The sequence below is a fragment of the Pleurodeles waltl genome, chromosome 6 (assembly GCF_031143425.1).
Source record: "Pleurodeles waltl isolate 20211129_DDA chromosome 6, aPleWal1.hap1.20221129, whole genome shotgun sequence".
NCBI lineage: Eukaryota > Metazoa > Chordata > Amphibia > Caudata > Salamandridae > Pleurodeles > Pleurodeles waltl.
Genome location: NC_090445.1, coordinates 120,839,735 through 120,856,910, shown reverse-complemented (window position 1 = coordinate 120,856,910; position 17,176 = coordinate 120,839,735). Strand labels below are relative to the sequence as shown.

Below are 17,176 nucleotides of genomic sequence, written 5' to 3'. Positions count from 1 at the left end.
TACAATGTCGGAATACATCCTACAATCCATCTTGCAATGCCTGTTTTAGAGATTAGCTGACCCTGATCTTAATAAGCATCAGCAACAAAGAGCTGGTTTGTCTTACGAAAGGACTTTGGCCTATAAATATAACACATGAGTGTCTGTTAAACATCTAGGCACATGTTTACAAGCCCCTTGACCCAGCGGAGTGTCACTTTCAGAGACGCCTCGGTGGCTCAGTGCCATGCGCCACACTTACAAGGCGGCTCTGAGCCACTTTTGCTCACTGGCTAATCGCTGGACAACATTAGTGAGCAAGGTAATTAGACATTACAAGATGGCCGCCATTTTGGGTCCACATATGAGACTGTGGTTTTTCTTTCAAATGTTTTCACTTTTGCAAATATTTTGTAAATAATTTGTGAAAGTGCCTGACAATTTGTGAATTTTTGCAAATATCGCACATGGTGATGCAAAATTATTTTAAAGCCATAATTTGCTCCTAAATCTATATCACACCCCTGGGGTCAGGGTACCTTCACCCTGACCCCTAATTTCAATTAAGATTTTCACCCCTGGGGACCGTGTGCAGTGAAATAAAATGTGTCCGCAAGTTTCTAGTCAGGTTGCGGTCATCAAATTACAGCTCCTCTTTTCTTAAGCGCATTCATGAAAATTTGTGATTTTTGCAAAATATTTGCTAAATAATCGCAAAGGGGCTATTCCCAGAGACATCGAAATTAATTTTCCTTTTAATTTCTCGAAAACAACTGAATGAATTTACACCAAACAAGCAAGAGCACAATCTGCGTACCGAAACCTAGCTTTCTGCCAAATTTAGTGTAATTCTGTCCAGCGGTTCGGGCTGTAGTCGTGTCTAAATGTCCGATGGCAATTAACATGGGAAACACAACTTTCTTGACCACCCCTTTTTTTTTGGGCCCCTGCTTGATGAATGACCCCAAAACTTTCCATAGACACCAAGAATCACCGGGGCACTTTTTTGGGGGAAATTTTTTGTGGAGATTCATCAAATGGTGCCAAGGATATAGGCAAGTCAAAAAACAAACTTTTTCTATGGAAACATGGTCATAACTATAACTACCTAGTGGTGAGAGCCATTAGGTATTAATATATATATAAAAGCAAAAACGATTTTGCTGTACAAATGGCAAAACACTTTGGGGGTCATTACGACCCCGGCGGTAATATGGCGGGAAGTACTGCCAACAGGCTGGCGGTACTTACCACCATATTATGACATTGGCGGGTTGACTGAAGCCAACTCGCCAATGTACCACTCCGACTGCCACAGCGGTAACAGCCGCCGCGCTGGAGATATCCATCTCCAGCCCGGCGACCATCACGCTTCTGCCTGCGGGATTATGACCCCGCCTACCGCCATGGTTTTCGTGGCTTCCTTACCTCCACGAAAACCATGGCTGTAGTGTCAACATCAGGACAGTGCGCGCTCTACGGGCGACAAAAATGCAAAAACCCAGCCTTTATGCAAGAGCATAATTCATGCATTGTGTTTATATGCAGTATGTTAACCTTTTGCATTGCAGAGTTTAACCATGAAAAACACTATTAATGATGTTTGCAATAAAGGTTCATTTGCTAGGTATTGCTGTAGGCTTACTGAGTGTGTTAGGGTGTGGTCTCTTTCTAGGACCTTCTAGAAACTTTCCCTGCAGCATGACTGGGTGTGGTTTGTGGGCTGGGCCAGACTCTATATAAGGGAGCCACCCCAGCTCCACGTGCTCACTATTCAGAGGTCCCGGTGCAGAGCCGCAGCAACTTCCTGAGCTCCTGTTCCGGAGGCCTACTTTGATGTTCCAGGCCTGCCCCGCATTATATTGGTGATCCTTGAGCAGGGCGGTAAGGCGGAGGTTGGGCTGGGCCCCCTGACCCCGTTCTCAAAGACTCTCGAGTTTTGGGCCTACTTGTGAAACTTTACATGAGAGCAATGAATCGCGCACTCTGAAACCTTGGCGTTCAGATCGGCAACAGCTTGCACGATCATTTCATGGCATTTGCATATTCTTGTTCGAATCGGCAGTGTGCGCGATTCATTTCTAGCATGTAAAACTTGATGTTCAGATCGGCAACAGCTTGCGCGATCATTTCATGGCATTTGCATATTCTTGTTCGAATTGGCAGTGTGCGCGATTCATTTCCCGCATGTAAAACTTGGTGTTCAGATCGGCAACAGCTTGCGCGATCATTTCATAGCATTTGCATATTCTTGTTCAAATCGGCAGTGTGCGCGATTCACTTCTAGCATGTAAAACTTGATGTTCAGATCGGCAACAGTGTGCGTGATCATTTCATGGCATTTGCATATTCTAGTTCGAATCAGCAGTGTGCGTGATTCATTTCTAGCATGTAAAACTTGATGTTCAGATCGGCAACAGTGTGGGCGATCATTTCATGGCATTTGCATATTCTTGTTCGAATCGGCAGTGTGCGCGATTCATTTCCAGCATATAAAACATGACGTTCAGATCGGCAACAGTTCTCGCGATCATTTCATGGCCTTTGCATATTCTTGTTCGAATCGGCAGTGTGCGCGATTCATTTCCAGCATGTAAAACTAGATGTTCAGATCTGCAACAGTGTGCGCGATCATTTCATGGCATTGGCATATTCTTGTTCGAATCAGCAGTGTGCGCGATTCATTTCCAGCATATAAAACTTGACGTTCAGATCGGCAACAGTGTGCGCCATCATTTCATGGCATTTGCATATTCTTGTTCGAATCGGCAGTGTGCGCAATTCATTTCAAGCATGTAAATCTCGACGTTCAGATCGGCAACAGTGTGCGCGATCATTTCATGGTAATTAAAACTTTGGTGTGTTGTGCTTGTTGAGGTGCACACATTTATCCAGAGCTTTTGGATTTTCTGTGAAGATGCTAAATTCAAAATGTGGCATTCTTTGTGCATATCAAGTCCCTAGTACAATTCCTATTGTTTTCCAGGGAATGTTTCAGATAGCCTTTTGTCCTCATGTAAAAATGCAATGTATGTTCTGAAACATTATTCTAGAAGGTTCTTGTATTTCTAGACAGTATGTGATATTTCATGAAAAGCTCATATGAAACATTGTATTAACTCATTCTTGATTTTTTCCAGGTACCTAGATTTCTTGAGGTCTAGTTATAGTCACTTCTTAGGTTATCCATGGTTACAGTATGATAACTCTTAGAACCATAGTCTATTGAAAGTCAATGTGATTGTATCTTCATATTGTGCAGTTTAACCTTTTGCTTCCTACAGGTCTCCTTCCCAGCTGTTCCCTTCCTAATTCCCTTTTCCCCCACTTGGACTCTCTCAGGCTCTGTGATATTTCTATCGGAGCTTTGGAGCTGTCTAGTGGTGGACATGTTGGGAACGTGCGCAGGCCCCGAGGATCTGGTCTCCCTGACAGGTAGGCACTATCAGTGACAGGGAATCCCTTCCCCGTCACTGATAGGGGTCTCCCCCCTCCCTCTCAAGTTATCCCCCAACCCTCCACCTCTCCAAAGCCCCCCTACCCACCCTACATTCACGCCCTCCCTTCACACACACACACACCCTTTCCCACAAACATTCATGCATGCATACATCCACTCACACACACCCGCACACACTTTCAGACATACACGGACTCAGTCACAAAACACAACATAGACGCACTCACACTTCCACACTCGCATTCAACACGCAACGCAAACCTGCATACTCGCAAACCACACACAACACCCCCCACTCCCCTCCCCTGTAGGACACCCGACTTACCTGTGTTCAGGGGGTCCTCCGTCAGGAGACGGGACAGGGGTACTGCTGCCACCAGCATCGGCCACCAGCATAACACCGCCAGGCTGTATTATGGGTCTACTGGCGTGGCGCTGCTGGTGGCAGCAGCGCCACCTTACTGCAACCCGCCAGCATGGCCACATCCTTCTGGTGGAAATCCAGCTGTGGTCATAATACGGCGGGCGGCTGGTAGCTGCGGTGACAGTCTTTTGGCGGCCATCGCCGCATCGGTAGGGTTTTTTTACCGCCAGTCTCCAAATGAGGGCCTTTGTCTCTATCTAGCTCGGCATGGATAGCACTGTGCTGATCTTATGCTTAAAAACTTTGCTAGATAAACAGACATTTGAGGTGAGCAGGGTGCTGCTTACTGGAGCTGCTCTCCACCTAACTTGGGACCACTTCTGGTGCATTCTGGATACTGTAGGATTGAGTCACGTGACAGCAAGAGATTAAAAGCAACTGCAAGTTGTAATATGCAAATCTTGCACTTGTGAACAAGGCATGAAGCCGAAACGCGTCGGGATTGAGGGTTGCAGCCTTTAATATGAATGAAATGCTGGGATTTAATCAGGAAATGGTGCTTCGTCATTGTGACTTTTTATATATCACCAAATGTGAACCGGAATGTGGAAACTATTACGCAGTAGTCGCAACCAGGTTCTGGAGGCCTCCAATATTCAGAATTGTTTCCTCAAAGATAAGGAAATGCCAGGACACCTTCACAATGCTGAAAATCCTTTATTCAGGAAAAGGTTTCCCCTCCAGTGCATTTCGGCTGTAGCCTTGTTCACGGATGGAGTGGGAACGATAACCACAAAGTTAAATAATATTAAAAATAAACAAAGGACAAACATCATATAACCCAAATCTAGTTACCCGGCAATGGTGGCCATTTTGAACTATGTATTTAATATGCATTATTAGAATGTCATCTCAACTGGGGCTAATGTTTCTTTTCCCATACCAACATATGTTTTTCTTAAATATTGTGAAAATTATACATAATAAACAATATAATTTTTTAAGTTACTTAATATACAAAATTAACTAATAACCAATTAAAAAGAAATAATCAAACATTAATCAAATATTAATTATTTAAATATAATGTTACACAAATCAAGCCCGAGTGGGCATAAGTATGGGTGTAAAACATTATAATTCACTATAATTATTAGTCTCAAACATTCACAATATATATCATATTGCTCTCTATAGTCATATACTCATACTATATGTATTGCCTCTCTGAATATCATACTATAAGGTCCTAGATCACAATACCATTAATCTCAGGCATAAATCTATTGGATTGCTGAAACCAATAATGAATCCATTCCAAGTATGGCATACCATTGCTACTATTACGTTAAAACAGCTTTCCACAAGTGGCGGGGTAACAGTCAACAGGGTAGGAATAGCTCTCTTTAAGAAATGTGTCTGTTTCGGAGCACTAACATCTGCTCAAGTTGGCAGACCTTTTTATCCTCACCCTCCTAAATCCAAAGCAGTTCTAAGGCAGTTGCCTTCTACTATGTTAATGGAGTGCTCTGTTATCATTATATTTTTGGTATGCATTTTCCGAGCTTTAATAATTATTTCTGACAATTCAGTGTGTTACCATCCTCAGTCAGACAGACAAACCAACAGATAAAAATGTTTGGTAAATTATCCATTGTTATTTTTCTTGGCTGATAAGACCAACAGCCTGGGTACATCCAGCTACTGTGAACATGGTTTTAGTGCTAAAAGCACTACATTTGATAGACAAATCATCAAATATGCTGCATTCCGCAGTGACACTTTGATCAACATCAGGAATGTATTAAATTTTTGCTGATGCATATCACCTTTGAGAGGCATAATGCAAGAAAGTTTAAAATATTTACTCACCCAAAAACGGTTTCTTGCAGGGCAGAGATCCTTCTTGCCTCCCCATTACCCCCCTCCTCTACCAACACATACAGATAGACATAACAGAAAGCTCTGCCAAGGAAACATTTCATTCTTTATTACTTTAATTTGTCTGAATTTGCTTACAAAGTACTGGATCTCACCAAAAAGAAAATAAACAGTTGGACACAATCCCATTTTGCAAGAATACTGAACCCATACAGACACGGGCAGAGGGAGTTACGGGGAAGACGAGCACTGCTTGGATAACCTGGAGGCCTAGGCCACTGGAGTATGATGGGAAGACACTGATGGGCACCCCCATAAATGAGGACTGGGCTTATAAAAAAGAATAACTTAAACTGTACGCAGGACTTTACTTCTCTCCGACTAGATCTTGCATGAATTTGATACACTTGCATCACTGTATAACCTGAGACATACTTTAGAGAGGCTTTTAGATGATGCTAAGCAAGCTGTTACACAGGAGGGATGAATTATCACAAGAGGGCAATCAAGGCTTTACATGACAGGCATACTTTATCAGAATGCCAAGCATGCAGTGATATAGCAGGCATGGACTCCACAAAAGACCAAGCAAAGCGTAGCTTACTAGGCACATACTTTACCCAGACACTAAGTAGGTTAAGGGGTAGATCAATAGGCATGTACATTCCCTGAATGCCAGGATCCCTAGGACTCAAGGAGTATCAACTTTAATCTATGAACTTTATCTGAATGCCAAGCAAATGATGAATTAGGTGGCATGGATTTCTCCAGTTTATAATTGCAGGAGGTCACCCACAAGTCTTGCATCTTCACCATGACAGTATTGAGAGTCACAATGCCCTATGCCACAGATCTTACAATTGTAGATTGGTGCTCAATGAACACAACAAAATGCTGAGCAAAAAAAAGGCAAGTATCTATTGGAACTCAGACTGGTGTAAAATGACTAAATGTAAAGGTCTGGCCGTGCACAAAATTATCTGGTAGAGTTTTTTAAAATTATTTTCTATGACTAAACGAAGAACGAGGCAGACTTTAAGTGGTGGTTATGTGAATTCTGAAACTGAGCTGGCATTGTGGGGCACAGCGAAATGCCAGCTAGTGAATGCTGCCACAACAGGCACAGAAGGTGTTGAGTACATTTCGAAGTAGGGTTCAACAAACAAGTATATAAAAGAAATTTCAAACCTGAATTTTATCACAAAACAGATTAAGCAGTTGTCTTTTTTTCCTGTTTAGATGTTCAACACATTTTCTGTCTCGAAATATATTGATCCCTACAAATCCACATAGGGTCTGACTTTCTGTAAAAAAGGGTATTGGAAGCAAGCACTTTCAAATGTTCCCAAAGCAAAATTCGTTCCTTTCTTTTCTTGTCTTTTTGTGGCTCTGAGGTTGCTATCAGGAAGGAAGATTCCATTAGAGAGATGGGAGAGGGGAGAGATCAAGGAGATAGGATAATGTAGCCAGGGGTGTGGTTACCACAATTCATCTACCATTCATTTTGGTTACACAGCCAAGAAGCATCCCACAAAGAGGATGCAACTCTCCTAATTGTGCTACCTACCCATGGGCACCCTGTGGAAACAGAATTTTTAGCAAGAAGTACAAGTTAAAAATTAAATGCTGAATAAATGTGACATGTAGTTCTCCATTCAGATCAAGGCATTTACCACATTGGAAAGTTCACAGCCAAACATCTAAAAAGAGCGCCCAACACAATATGTTGAATCTTTGTCAAAAACCTCACTTAAACAGCAACTTTCACTGCAGCAGGGAGATCCTGGCATCCAGAGGTCTCCTAACATACAGGATATAACTCTGGGTTCTTCAGCGGCATGGGGATAAGAAGTCTTTAGTGTGAGTTGTCTCTAAGCAAGCTGATGGAAACCATTTACACCGGATGTCTCTATGGATGGACTTGTTCAGGTTAAACGTTATTGTGTGGCTGTCGCTTTCTATGTGATGCAGAAGAGGTCTTGAAGATACTGCAGACTTGGAGGAAAAGTTAAAGTAGGCCTGGCATAGTGATTAAGATGTAATGGAATTTCTTCATTCCTTTCTTGAGACATGCAAAATAGGGAAGATGATCTTTAGTGGAGTCACTAAATTAGGCAAGCGGAGCAATGCCATATAGATGGGGGAAAACCACATTTTGAATGTTTGTTCGAAAGGTGATTTTAGGAAGGCATGGCTTGACTTTGCATGTGACTGAATGTTGATACTGGTCTGCGGACACCTTCTAGTGATTTGAGCTTTGAAGGAGAGATTGAAGTCAATGGTTTAGGCAATTTCTTTGTCTGCTAAATTCTGAGTATTGAATCTGTCCAGTTTCTAGCTAGAAAGACTGTCTTTGATTTTTACTTCATTGATATTTTCTGCCAAGAGGATGAATTTAGCCTTGATAAGAGCCTTAACATTCAAGCATGGATGATGAATGGGCAGTCTTTAAGCACATTGACGAATCTTGATTCAGCATTCAGCAAGCAACATTATAAGTAAATCAAGAAGGGATCTTTACAGAACTCTGCAGGTTATTGGCAGATAGTGAGATTTGGAGGTATCTACTGGGACAGGTCAGAGATAATCAGAGCAGGTAGAGTCCCCCTGAACACCAAACCTTGAGCTCTAGCTGTCATTGCTGTAACAGTTGTATGTCATTTCACAGAAAAACAATTTCATGGAATACCGTTACCGAGAAACCATTTCACCTAAATTGCTTAACGGACACTTTCGAAATCAACGGCATTTATCATCGCAGCAACACCAATTCATAGAATGTCTTTGTGCTAGAAACTTGGTTTTGCATACTTTTAAAGGTGTAAATACAATGGTTGCAGACCTTACTTCCAGAAATGCTTTTGTCAGAGGTATTTATTTCAGTGTTTTACTATAAAGGATTTTATTTCAGATTTATATTTTTTTCATTGTGAGACAATTATTTGACATGCTTTAATTTGTTGAACCCTCACAAATCCTAAACACCTTCAATCTCCACCCACAAAAAACCCTCACCACACCTAAATAGCACACATCCCTAAACCCTAAAAGCTCTGTCTACCTCTAATCTTCACCCATCCCAGAAACCTAAACAGCCCTCACCACACATATACACCCATCCATGATCTCTAAACTACACTCATCTCTGAACCCTAAAAGCCTTTTCTGTCCCTACATTCCACCCATTCCTGAACTGCAAAACCCCTCACCACCCATAAAGCTACCTATTCCTGATCCCTTAAAACCCCTTTCTACTCCTAAACCCCACCCTTCCCTGACACCTTAAAACCCCTCACTATACCAAAACTCCATCCATCCCTGAACTCCTAAAAAATCTTTTCTATCTCTAAACTCCACCCATGCTAGAATTCGTAAACCCATCATCATCCTAAACTCCATCCAATCCTGAAACCTGAAAATCTTTTCCACCCCTACATCGATCTATCACTGAACGTTAAGAATCCTCACTAGCCCTGTAGTCCACCCATCCATGAACCCTTCAACTACCGTACACTCCACCCATCCCTGAACCCCAAAACACTTCACACTCACAAACTCTACTCATCTGTAAAACCCTAAAAACCCTAACCATCTATAAACTCCACCCATTCTTGATATCTAAATAAAAAAACCTCACCACGCCTAAAGTCCATTCATCCCTGAACCCCACAAACCCTAAAAATAAAAATCCTTTTGAAGCCTTAACACCCATTCTTGACTCATAAAACCCCTGAATACATCTAAACATTACTCATCCCTTAACTCAAAAACCTCATACTAGTCCTAAAATCAACCCAAGTTTAACATAATTTTTGTATTTTTCCTTAAATTGATCTTTCCTTTACAATGTTCCTTTAATTTTTGTTTAGTTGTATTTCCTTAATATTGATTTTCCATGATTTCCGTTCCTCTAATCTGGTTTCTCAGTATCCGTTTTTCCATTAATTCACATACATCATGCTTTGTGATCCTGAATAATAACCATTTGCTAGCCAGCCGCTCTGCATTGCTGTAGGGAATAGCAAACCTCTCACTTACCACATTATCTGATCACTTCGATAACATCCGAGTAGTCCTTACTGGGATACAACATGGTCTTTCTCTCCATCATATCTTCTGGAAGACCTTGCAAGGAAGAACCTGGGATGGGCAATGTATGCCATAAATAATCTCTTTCATGACTACCTCTGTGGCAGCAGTGAAGCTATCCAAATACGAAGTTCCCTAGTTTTGCTTTCATCAAATAATGGAAACTTCAGTGTCTTGAGTTCCAATCCCAAATGAACTTTAAGACACACAGAAGTATTCACTGTCTAGAATCTCTATGCCCAGTCGCTTTCAAGGTTCCGATTCTACAGTTTCTATCCTAATACCCATCAAGATGTGGTGGAGCATGCATTGTCTTCTGTCACCTGAAAGCTAACGTGACCAAACATCTTAATCTTAAAGAGCCCTGAGTTCCTAACTCATTGCTCTTCAAGACACAGTGGGATGTGAAGTTGTTTGCCCCAGTCACTTTCAAGAAACAAATCGAAGATATATAACCTAAAGCTCTTATATCTTTCAAGTTGAAGAACTGATGGAATGTTTCTCGTCTAGAGATCCTATTACCTGTGACTTTCAACAAACTGTTCAGCATCTACATTTGGGTGGAGAGTTCACATCCAGACTCATCATCAACACGTATTTGAATGTTAAAATGTCTTATCTTATCACCTGCAGTTTTTTAAAGACTAGTTGCTAGTTTAGATCCTAGAGGTCTGGTTTATTGGCCTCTCTATGCAAAACAAAAACTCTTTTTCCTAGGGATCCCTTTACTGTAATTCTGAAAATGAGGGCACTTTCCCTCCGTATAGTGGCATTAGAGTAAATTATATAGTCTCTCAGAACTGAAGTATTCTTTGCCATGGAATAAAAGCCTAGATGTTTCTCCTCTTGTCAGAAGAGAAGAATCTGAACTGTTTTCTGAAAGTTTGGTCAAACTGTAACCTCGTGTGCATTGACTCACCTTGGAAGAACTGGTCTGTAAACTCTCACTAGCCATCCCTTCCATCATAATCACATACTTGTAGGTTTACAAGTCCCTGATTAATTACAAAGTGCATCTAGCAGAGCAGGGTAGGGAAAAGTGTGTGTAAAATTAGGATGGGTTGAAGTCCAATAGTGTACAAAGTGTTTGATCAATGGGAACCTTCTGCCATGGAGGGCGGAAGGGGGAAAAAGAGAAAAGTGCAAGAGTGCAGGTGTGATCATTGGCATTTCCCATTACTCTCCCACCAATCATTTCTTTCTTAGAGCCCACAACACCCATCCAAACTACGACCTTTGGACTGTAAACATGCACATATACCGACATATAGCTGCATAAAAATGATTTTCTGTGCAGAGCATGCTATCTCCTTATTAGGAACTTGCTGGGGTTTGGCAAATCCTCCTTCTCTCTTTTCCTGTGTAAGAGGCAGACCCACTGGTCCAGGGACCTAACTGCACAGGTTATTCTGCCTTTGCTCAGAAATGCGCACTGTTTTTGACTATCCCACGTAGCTGCTCTCAGTAGTCCAGTGGTACGTTCATTCTTGGGCTTCACTGAAGGTCTGGGGTGAAACTGTTTCTTCGGTGCTTCAGTTCCATCAATGCGTGAGGGTGACTAGGGTCAGCGCTAAGGTCTTGAGTCGTTTTAAAGGTTCGGGATTGAGGGATGAAAGAGGGTGGTGACACATCCTCCATCACCACTTGTGCAAGAACATGAGAGTGTACTATGAAGAGTGCAGTGAGGTTTCCTATTTTTAAGTATTAATACTGCTCTAATATGATCCCACACAAACTATTAATTGGCAGGCTGTTAGTTACCCAATGGTTTATCCATATATAGGTTACAAGCATTGGGATAAGGGCATAACTGACGCAAAAGTCAAGAAAACTTGCAACTTACAATCAAATCCAGATATCTGCTTTCAATATTTTGAAAAGGAAACTTCCATGGGTAGTGTGCCTAGGCGAGGAGACTGAACCATGGAACATGAAATGGTGAGTTTAGGAACAGCTACAACAGAACATTTAGAAGTTCTACAGATGTGCTTGAGATTTGGTGCTCCTGGAAGCCTTCCAGTGATCTATTCAGAGATCATGCTTAGCAAATAGAAGAGCAGTGGTGACTTGGCCCACAAGTCTTGGGCAATGCAAACTGCCTTCATATGATGTGCAGAATTATCCCACATGGTGGAACCATGCAAGCCCAGACAGAGCACCACTGGAGCTGAGTAGTGCAAAGTTTTGGTACATGGCCAGAGCCATGAAACCTTCCTTCATACAGTTAGGATTAATGCACCCTCTGTAGAGGGCACCTCCAGTAGGGAGAGATTTTAGCTTGTACGCACAATGCACATTCAGCTCAGCAGCCTCTGTGCCAACGACAGTTCGAATAAATGAGGACTCCTTCCTTTCGGGATTGAACACAGATAGCAACTCTTTTCATACTGGCTCCCAGACAAGAGGATACTGAGTCCTGGACTCTATAGATGGGAACTGGACCTGAACTATATGAGGAGAAAAGGAAGTAAGCCCTCCTTAAAAACACAGTGCTGCCCAGTACTTCAAAGCATCCCACTAAGCCATGATGTCTCTCTATTTTCTAGTAAAATTCTGGAATAGCATATTAGGTGACAATATCATCACTTTCACTGTTGTTATGAATTGTGGTTCCTATGATACACCGTACTGGGACTCTGGTTTACACATTCCCCATGCGGCACAGAAACTACATGTGTTCAAGACACATTACCCGTGTGACACTTAGACTTTTGTTTTCTGCAAAACGTGAACGTGCATCATAAACACAAAGAAGTGAAACAAACGTTCAACATGTGGGGCGCTAAATGTTCCAAGAGGTGTAGCAGCTGTCGGCACGAGGCTACAGCCCCATGCCAACCTCCCATGAGTCTGGTGAACTTGTACAAGAAGATAAGTCTTCCCCAATCTGAGAAGGGAAAGGTGTGGAGCTTGAGGCTTGTGTGTCATATCTGCGGTGTAAAGGGCCACGGTCCATAGAAGGGACATTGTGTGTGGGCTAAATACAATCGATGAAGCACATATCCCCCCTATCCAGTTGTATTACATTACATCCCGTAAGATGCCTACAGTATGGCTCTTTCCTGGCAGTGGCGGCAGGATAGGAATTGTTCTTTTACGCAGGGTAGAACTGCCACTGTAGTGTGTAAATATCTTTTAACCTTCAGCTTATCAGAGTCTGTATTGCTGCAGAAAGCGAAACACCTCATCGTGCCTATTGGCACATCTCCTCCTGCGTTTTCTCGTCCAGGATATACATCTGCAGCGGTAGATGCAACAAGGCAGGTTCACTCCTTGCTGCAAGTCAGTCATCAATGGGCCATCAGCCCGGATGGCTGAGGTTCAATCTAACTGGCCAACGCAAATCAGCTTTCTAATAAAGAAGCTGAACTTCATGTGGGGACAGGCAGAGAAGTGGCTGGTAAGAAGAAAGGATCATCGCATATCCATTAAAGAAGACGCAGCACAACTGTCTTGCTTGTAGCAGCACTATTCTGATATCTCTTCTGGTTCATTATACTATTCTTTACAAGCAGGCAGGTCTCAATCTGGTCGCACGTCTTCTCTGGGAAGTTCTGATACTATGCGTAGAAAGGAGTCTGCAAAGAAGAACAAATTGTGAGAAAAAAACAGGAAGCTGGAAAGGGAAGACAAAGGACGTGGTCTTTCTGACTTTCCAGTAGCTACTGAAGACTAGAGGTATTTGAAGAGCAGAGAAGCTCAGGACAGTTCATGCAGCATCCAGAGGGGGCTCATCTGCGATGGAAGTCACGGGGACAAAGGCTCATATCTTACTGTTCTCCAGGTGGGAATCTATATGTTTTATCAAGGCATCATCTGGGTAGCCCACAGGGAAGGCCAGCTGGCAAAGTGGGCAGCTGCGGATGTCAGAATCTACTGTCTCCATCAGTAGCTGCATGGGGGAGAGAGAGAGGGAAAAAGCTTTAATCAATTGTAGTGTTAAATGCAACCATAGCAGTTTAGTCAACCAGCCTCTCTGTGACAAATCACAAAAAATCTGGCCTGTCTCCACAACCCAACTAAACACTATCCTTAATTCTTCTCTGAAACATAGTAACAGATTGGTCTCAACATTGTATTGACCTCTGGTCCCCTATACACCAACTCAATCTCAATCCTCCTAGCCTCTGAACCAATACGCCAAACAAGCTCAAAACCTTCCTTTTGTCTAGATAAACACATCAATCCAACCTTAATAGCAGGTTGACCAGTTGTCCCGCAAACTCACCCAGTCGGAATATAACCCTGGAGCTTTGTCCGCAAACTAACTAGATCTCAACAATATTTTGTTATCTCGTTTATCCTACTAGTTCAATCTAATGACCGCCCTTTCTGGATTTTAAGAGTATCCACACTGGCAAAAAAGAGAATAAAACCTTAGTTTCCCATCTGAGTTTAAAAAGTACCTTTTTAAAAGATATAAAAATTGTATTTTTGTAATTAATAAGTATCTAAAAGGCAACATTTTCATTTTGTTAACTGAAAAAAATCCAATCAGCACCTGAAATAGCGAAACAAAAGGTTGAAAACCTCCCTTTTCTGCTTAAATGTTAAATGAAAATGCAGGAAATGGAAACAGACACCATTCTAAGCAGAGGGGATTGTTGGCACTACCACTATAAGGAAAGTAAGTCAAAAGTCACATTGTGCAGTATCTGTGAAGGCGGTCAGTTTAATAGGAAGGTTACAATCATTGTTCTGATTGATATGGAGGTTTCACTCATGAATTCAAGGAAGATACCCATGATGGAGAACTAAGATTATAAGTAAGCCATCTTCCCTTGTCTATCATAGTATGTTTGATGCATGCATATGTCTTTTGCACACCTAGAACACTGCCAAATATTTTGCAACTCTTTTTCATGAATATCCTATTGCAAATGTATTATTGTGTGTGCGTCATATGCAAAAATGGAAAATGACATATGTGTAAATAGTCTTGATAATATTGTAATATGTATTTGTTGCAAGACCATGACTAAATTGTGTTTACCTTTCTTTCTATGGTGAGTCAAAAGTCTTAAATAAACAATATAAGTGCTGCTGTTACAATGTGGTCTGTATTAAGAGGATGTTTGAAATCAGTTTTGTGGGATCACTCTGCCATGGGTGAATTATTAGAGACATAGGGGCCTGATTTAGATCTTGGTGGAGGGAATACTCTGTCACTAACAAGGCGGATATCCCGTCTGCCTTGTTACTGTCCCCAAAGTATATCATAGGATCCTAATTAGGAGGATGGGATAGCCGTCAAGTTTGTGACGGTGTATTCCCCTCCGCCAGGATCTAATCAGGCCCTAATTGTTGTATAACTTTCACTGTTCCAGACCAACTGTGTTTAGAGTGCCACCTTTGCTCTCAGTCTTAGTTATTTCATGAGCAGCTTGACAGCCAAATTTTAACCAACCAGAAAAGGAAGATTAGAAGTCTGCAACTGTTTGGGCTTCACTCCAGAGAAGCATAGCCACGATGCTGCAATACTGAACACAAATATACATCATACCTTTCGTGGTACTGATGGAATGGCCACACAATAACACCCTACTTAATGGTGGTTTGAAAATCCTGCTTCAGCAAAGTAGGCTATCAAATCCCAAAGAGATCTATAACAGTGACTTGGGGCAGAGAAATCAAAAAACGTTTTTTTCCAAATGTTTAGTGATCCTTCTTCCACTGTCATCCAGAGGGGTACAGTAAGTCCTTGATACAGAAAACTTCATTCTCAGACATTATACATAAGGTTGTGTAAAACAATAGTTTCCACTGACAGTTGTACTAGGAGAAACAAAGGCATTAAGGATGTTACTGAAGCCTTAAATTCCTTAAGTTGGAAAGTTTAAAAAATCTGTGAAGTCTGAACTATGAATAGCCTCACTGTTAATCTTTCATGCAGCTCTATTAGACACATCTTTAGTACCCAAAACTCTATGACCACTAAACACAAGTAAAAATGTTATTTACATGTGTATTTATATTTCCAAAATGCACAGATATGTAGACAGGCTTCTTAGTATATTTTACACTGTTTAAAATCAGGTTTGATAAAGTATTTATTTAATCTTCTAAAATGTATTTTAAAATCCCTTTGTCATGCTGAACAGTAGAATATCTCTATTGCATGTTACACTGCAGCAGATAATGATAATGTGTGCTTGACATATGTATTGCTCATAGGATCCATTCAGCCCATGTGCTCGTAAGCATTTCTATTAAATTGAAAGTAGTCGGATTGTAATTTAGGCCAAACCACGACAGTAGAGTGTCTCTAAATCGGGGTTTCCATGTGACATAAAGGACATTGCTGTAAACGTTGTTCTCAAGAGAACCAAGACAGAGGAGGGTGAGAGAAAATGGGGATTCAGAAAGACGTTTCTTTCGGTGAGAGATATGACTCTCCTAGTAAACCAGTATTCTGTAACTTTATGATTACCCTGGAAAGCATGTCAGTGAGAGGTTTTCAAAATTGAGTAGCTGACAATATGGACCAAGAAAACATCAGAATGCCTTTGCTTACAACTTAGCTATTTCTTTTTTTTTTAAATAGCATTTTAAGGTGTAATGAAGATTATCAGCCTTACTCTCCATCAAAATTGAAATACAAGGATAGATTGTTGTACTACTGTTTGCAACCGGCTAGACTTGAAGTAACTAACTGTTCCAGGACACTGGTTTACAGTTACAGCAACACCTTAAAGGCAAAGAGGTCTTTTAAATACTCTACCTCTTTTAACTATGAAGCCCACATAGCTATAAATTACATAATTGATGACAATTATGACATCACTGATACCCCTACAGTCATACGGAGGACAGAGTTACAGAGTGTACACTTGTGTAGGCAAGTTTGATTGTGCATACTGAAAGTTGTATGGTGCACTGTTTACAAATCACTAAAGTGTAGGGTGCAAGCATTACCCCATGTCAAACAAGGTAAAGGCTGTGCATGCCTGATGTGGGTTGCAGAGGTGAGTTCAAAAGTAGGCTGTAACTTAAAGCTAAAACTTAAACTTAAAACAATCTGTGAGAAAGGCCAAAGCTCGTGTTGACAATAGATTATCAACATGTTAAATAGTTGCTATATAGTGCCATAGGCAAATTATATGTAGCTAGGGCATTTATAAGGTGCAGATGTTTAGTTACAGACCTTTGCTGATGATTGTGAGGAACTGCAGATTGTTAAATAATATAGACTGTAAGGGTGTCCCACTTAGAGGTGGTTTATCGCACACTGATGTTTTAAGTATAGTTATAAGACCTTATGCTGTTGAGCCCATCTCAGAAATGGGTGTAGTGTCTACAGGAGGGTTGTCCATAGGGCCTGACAGTGTCTTGTAAGTGACAAATGTGAAAATTGTGGTTCATGTGAAGTCTTTAAAAGGGTAATCCCATTAAGGTGAAAATAA

General features: G+C 41.4%; 1 protein-coding gene across 1 annotated transcript in view; it reads right to left on the bottom strand.

Annotated features, from left to right (window-relative positions):
- Positions 1-8,549: 8,549 nt before the first annotated feature.
- Positions 8,550-17,176, bottom strand: part of TBKBP1 (TBK1 binding protein 1) — a 279,179-nt gene continuing 270,552 nt past the window's right edge. The window contains exon 10 of the mRNA XM_069237503.1: positions 8,550-13,665. Within this exon, the coding sequence (XP_069093604.1) occupies positions 13,537-13,665 (129 nt within the window). The 3' untranslated portion in view covers positions 8,550-13,536. The remainder of the gene's footprint in view (positions 13,666-17,176) is intronic.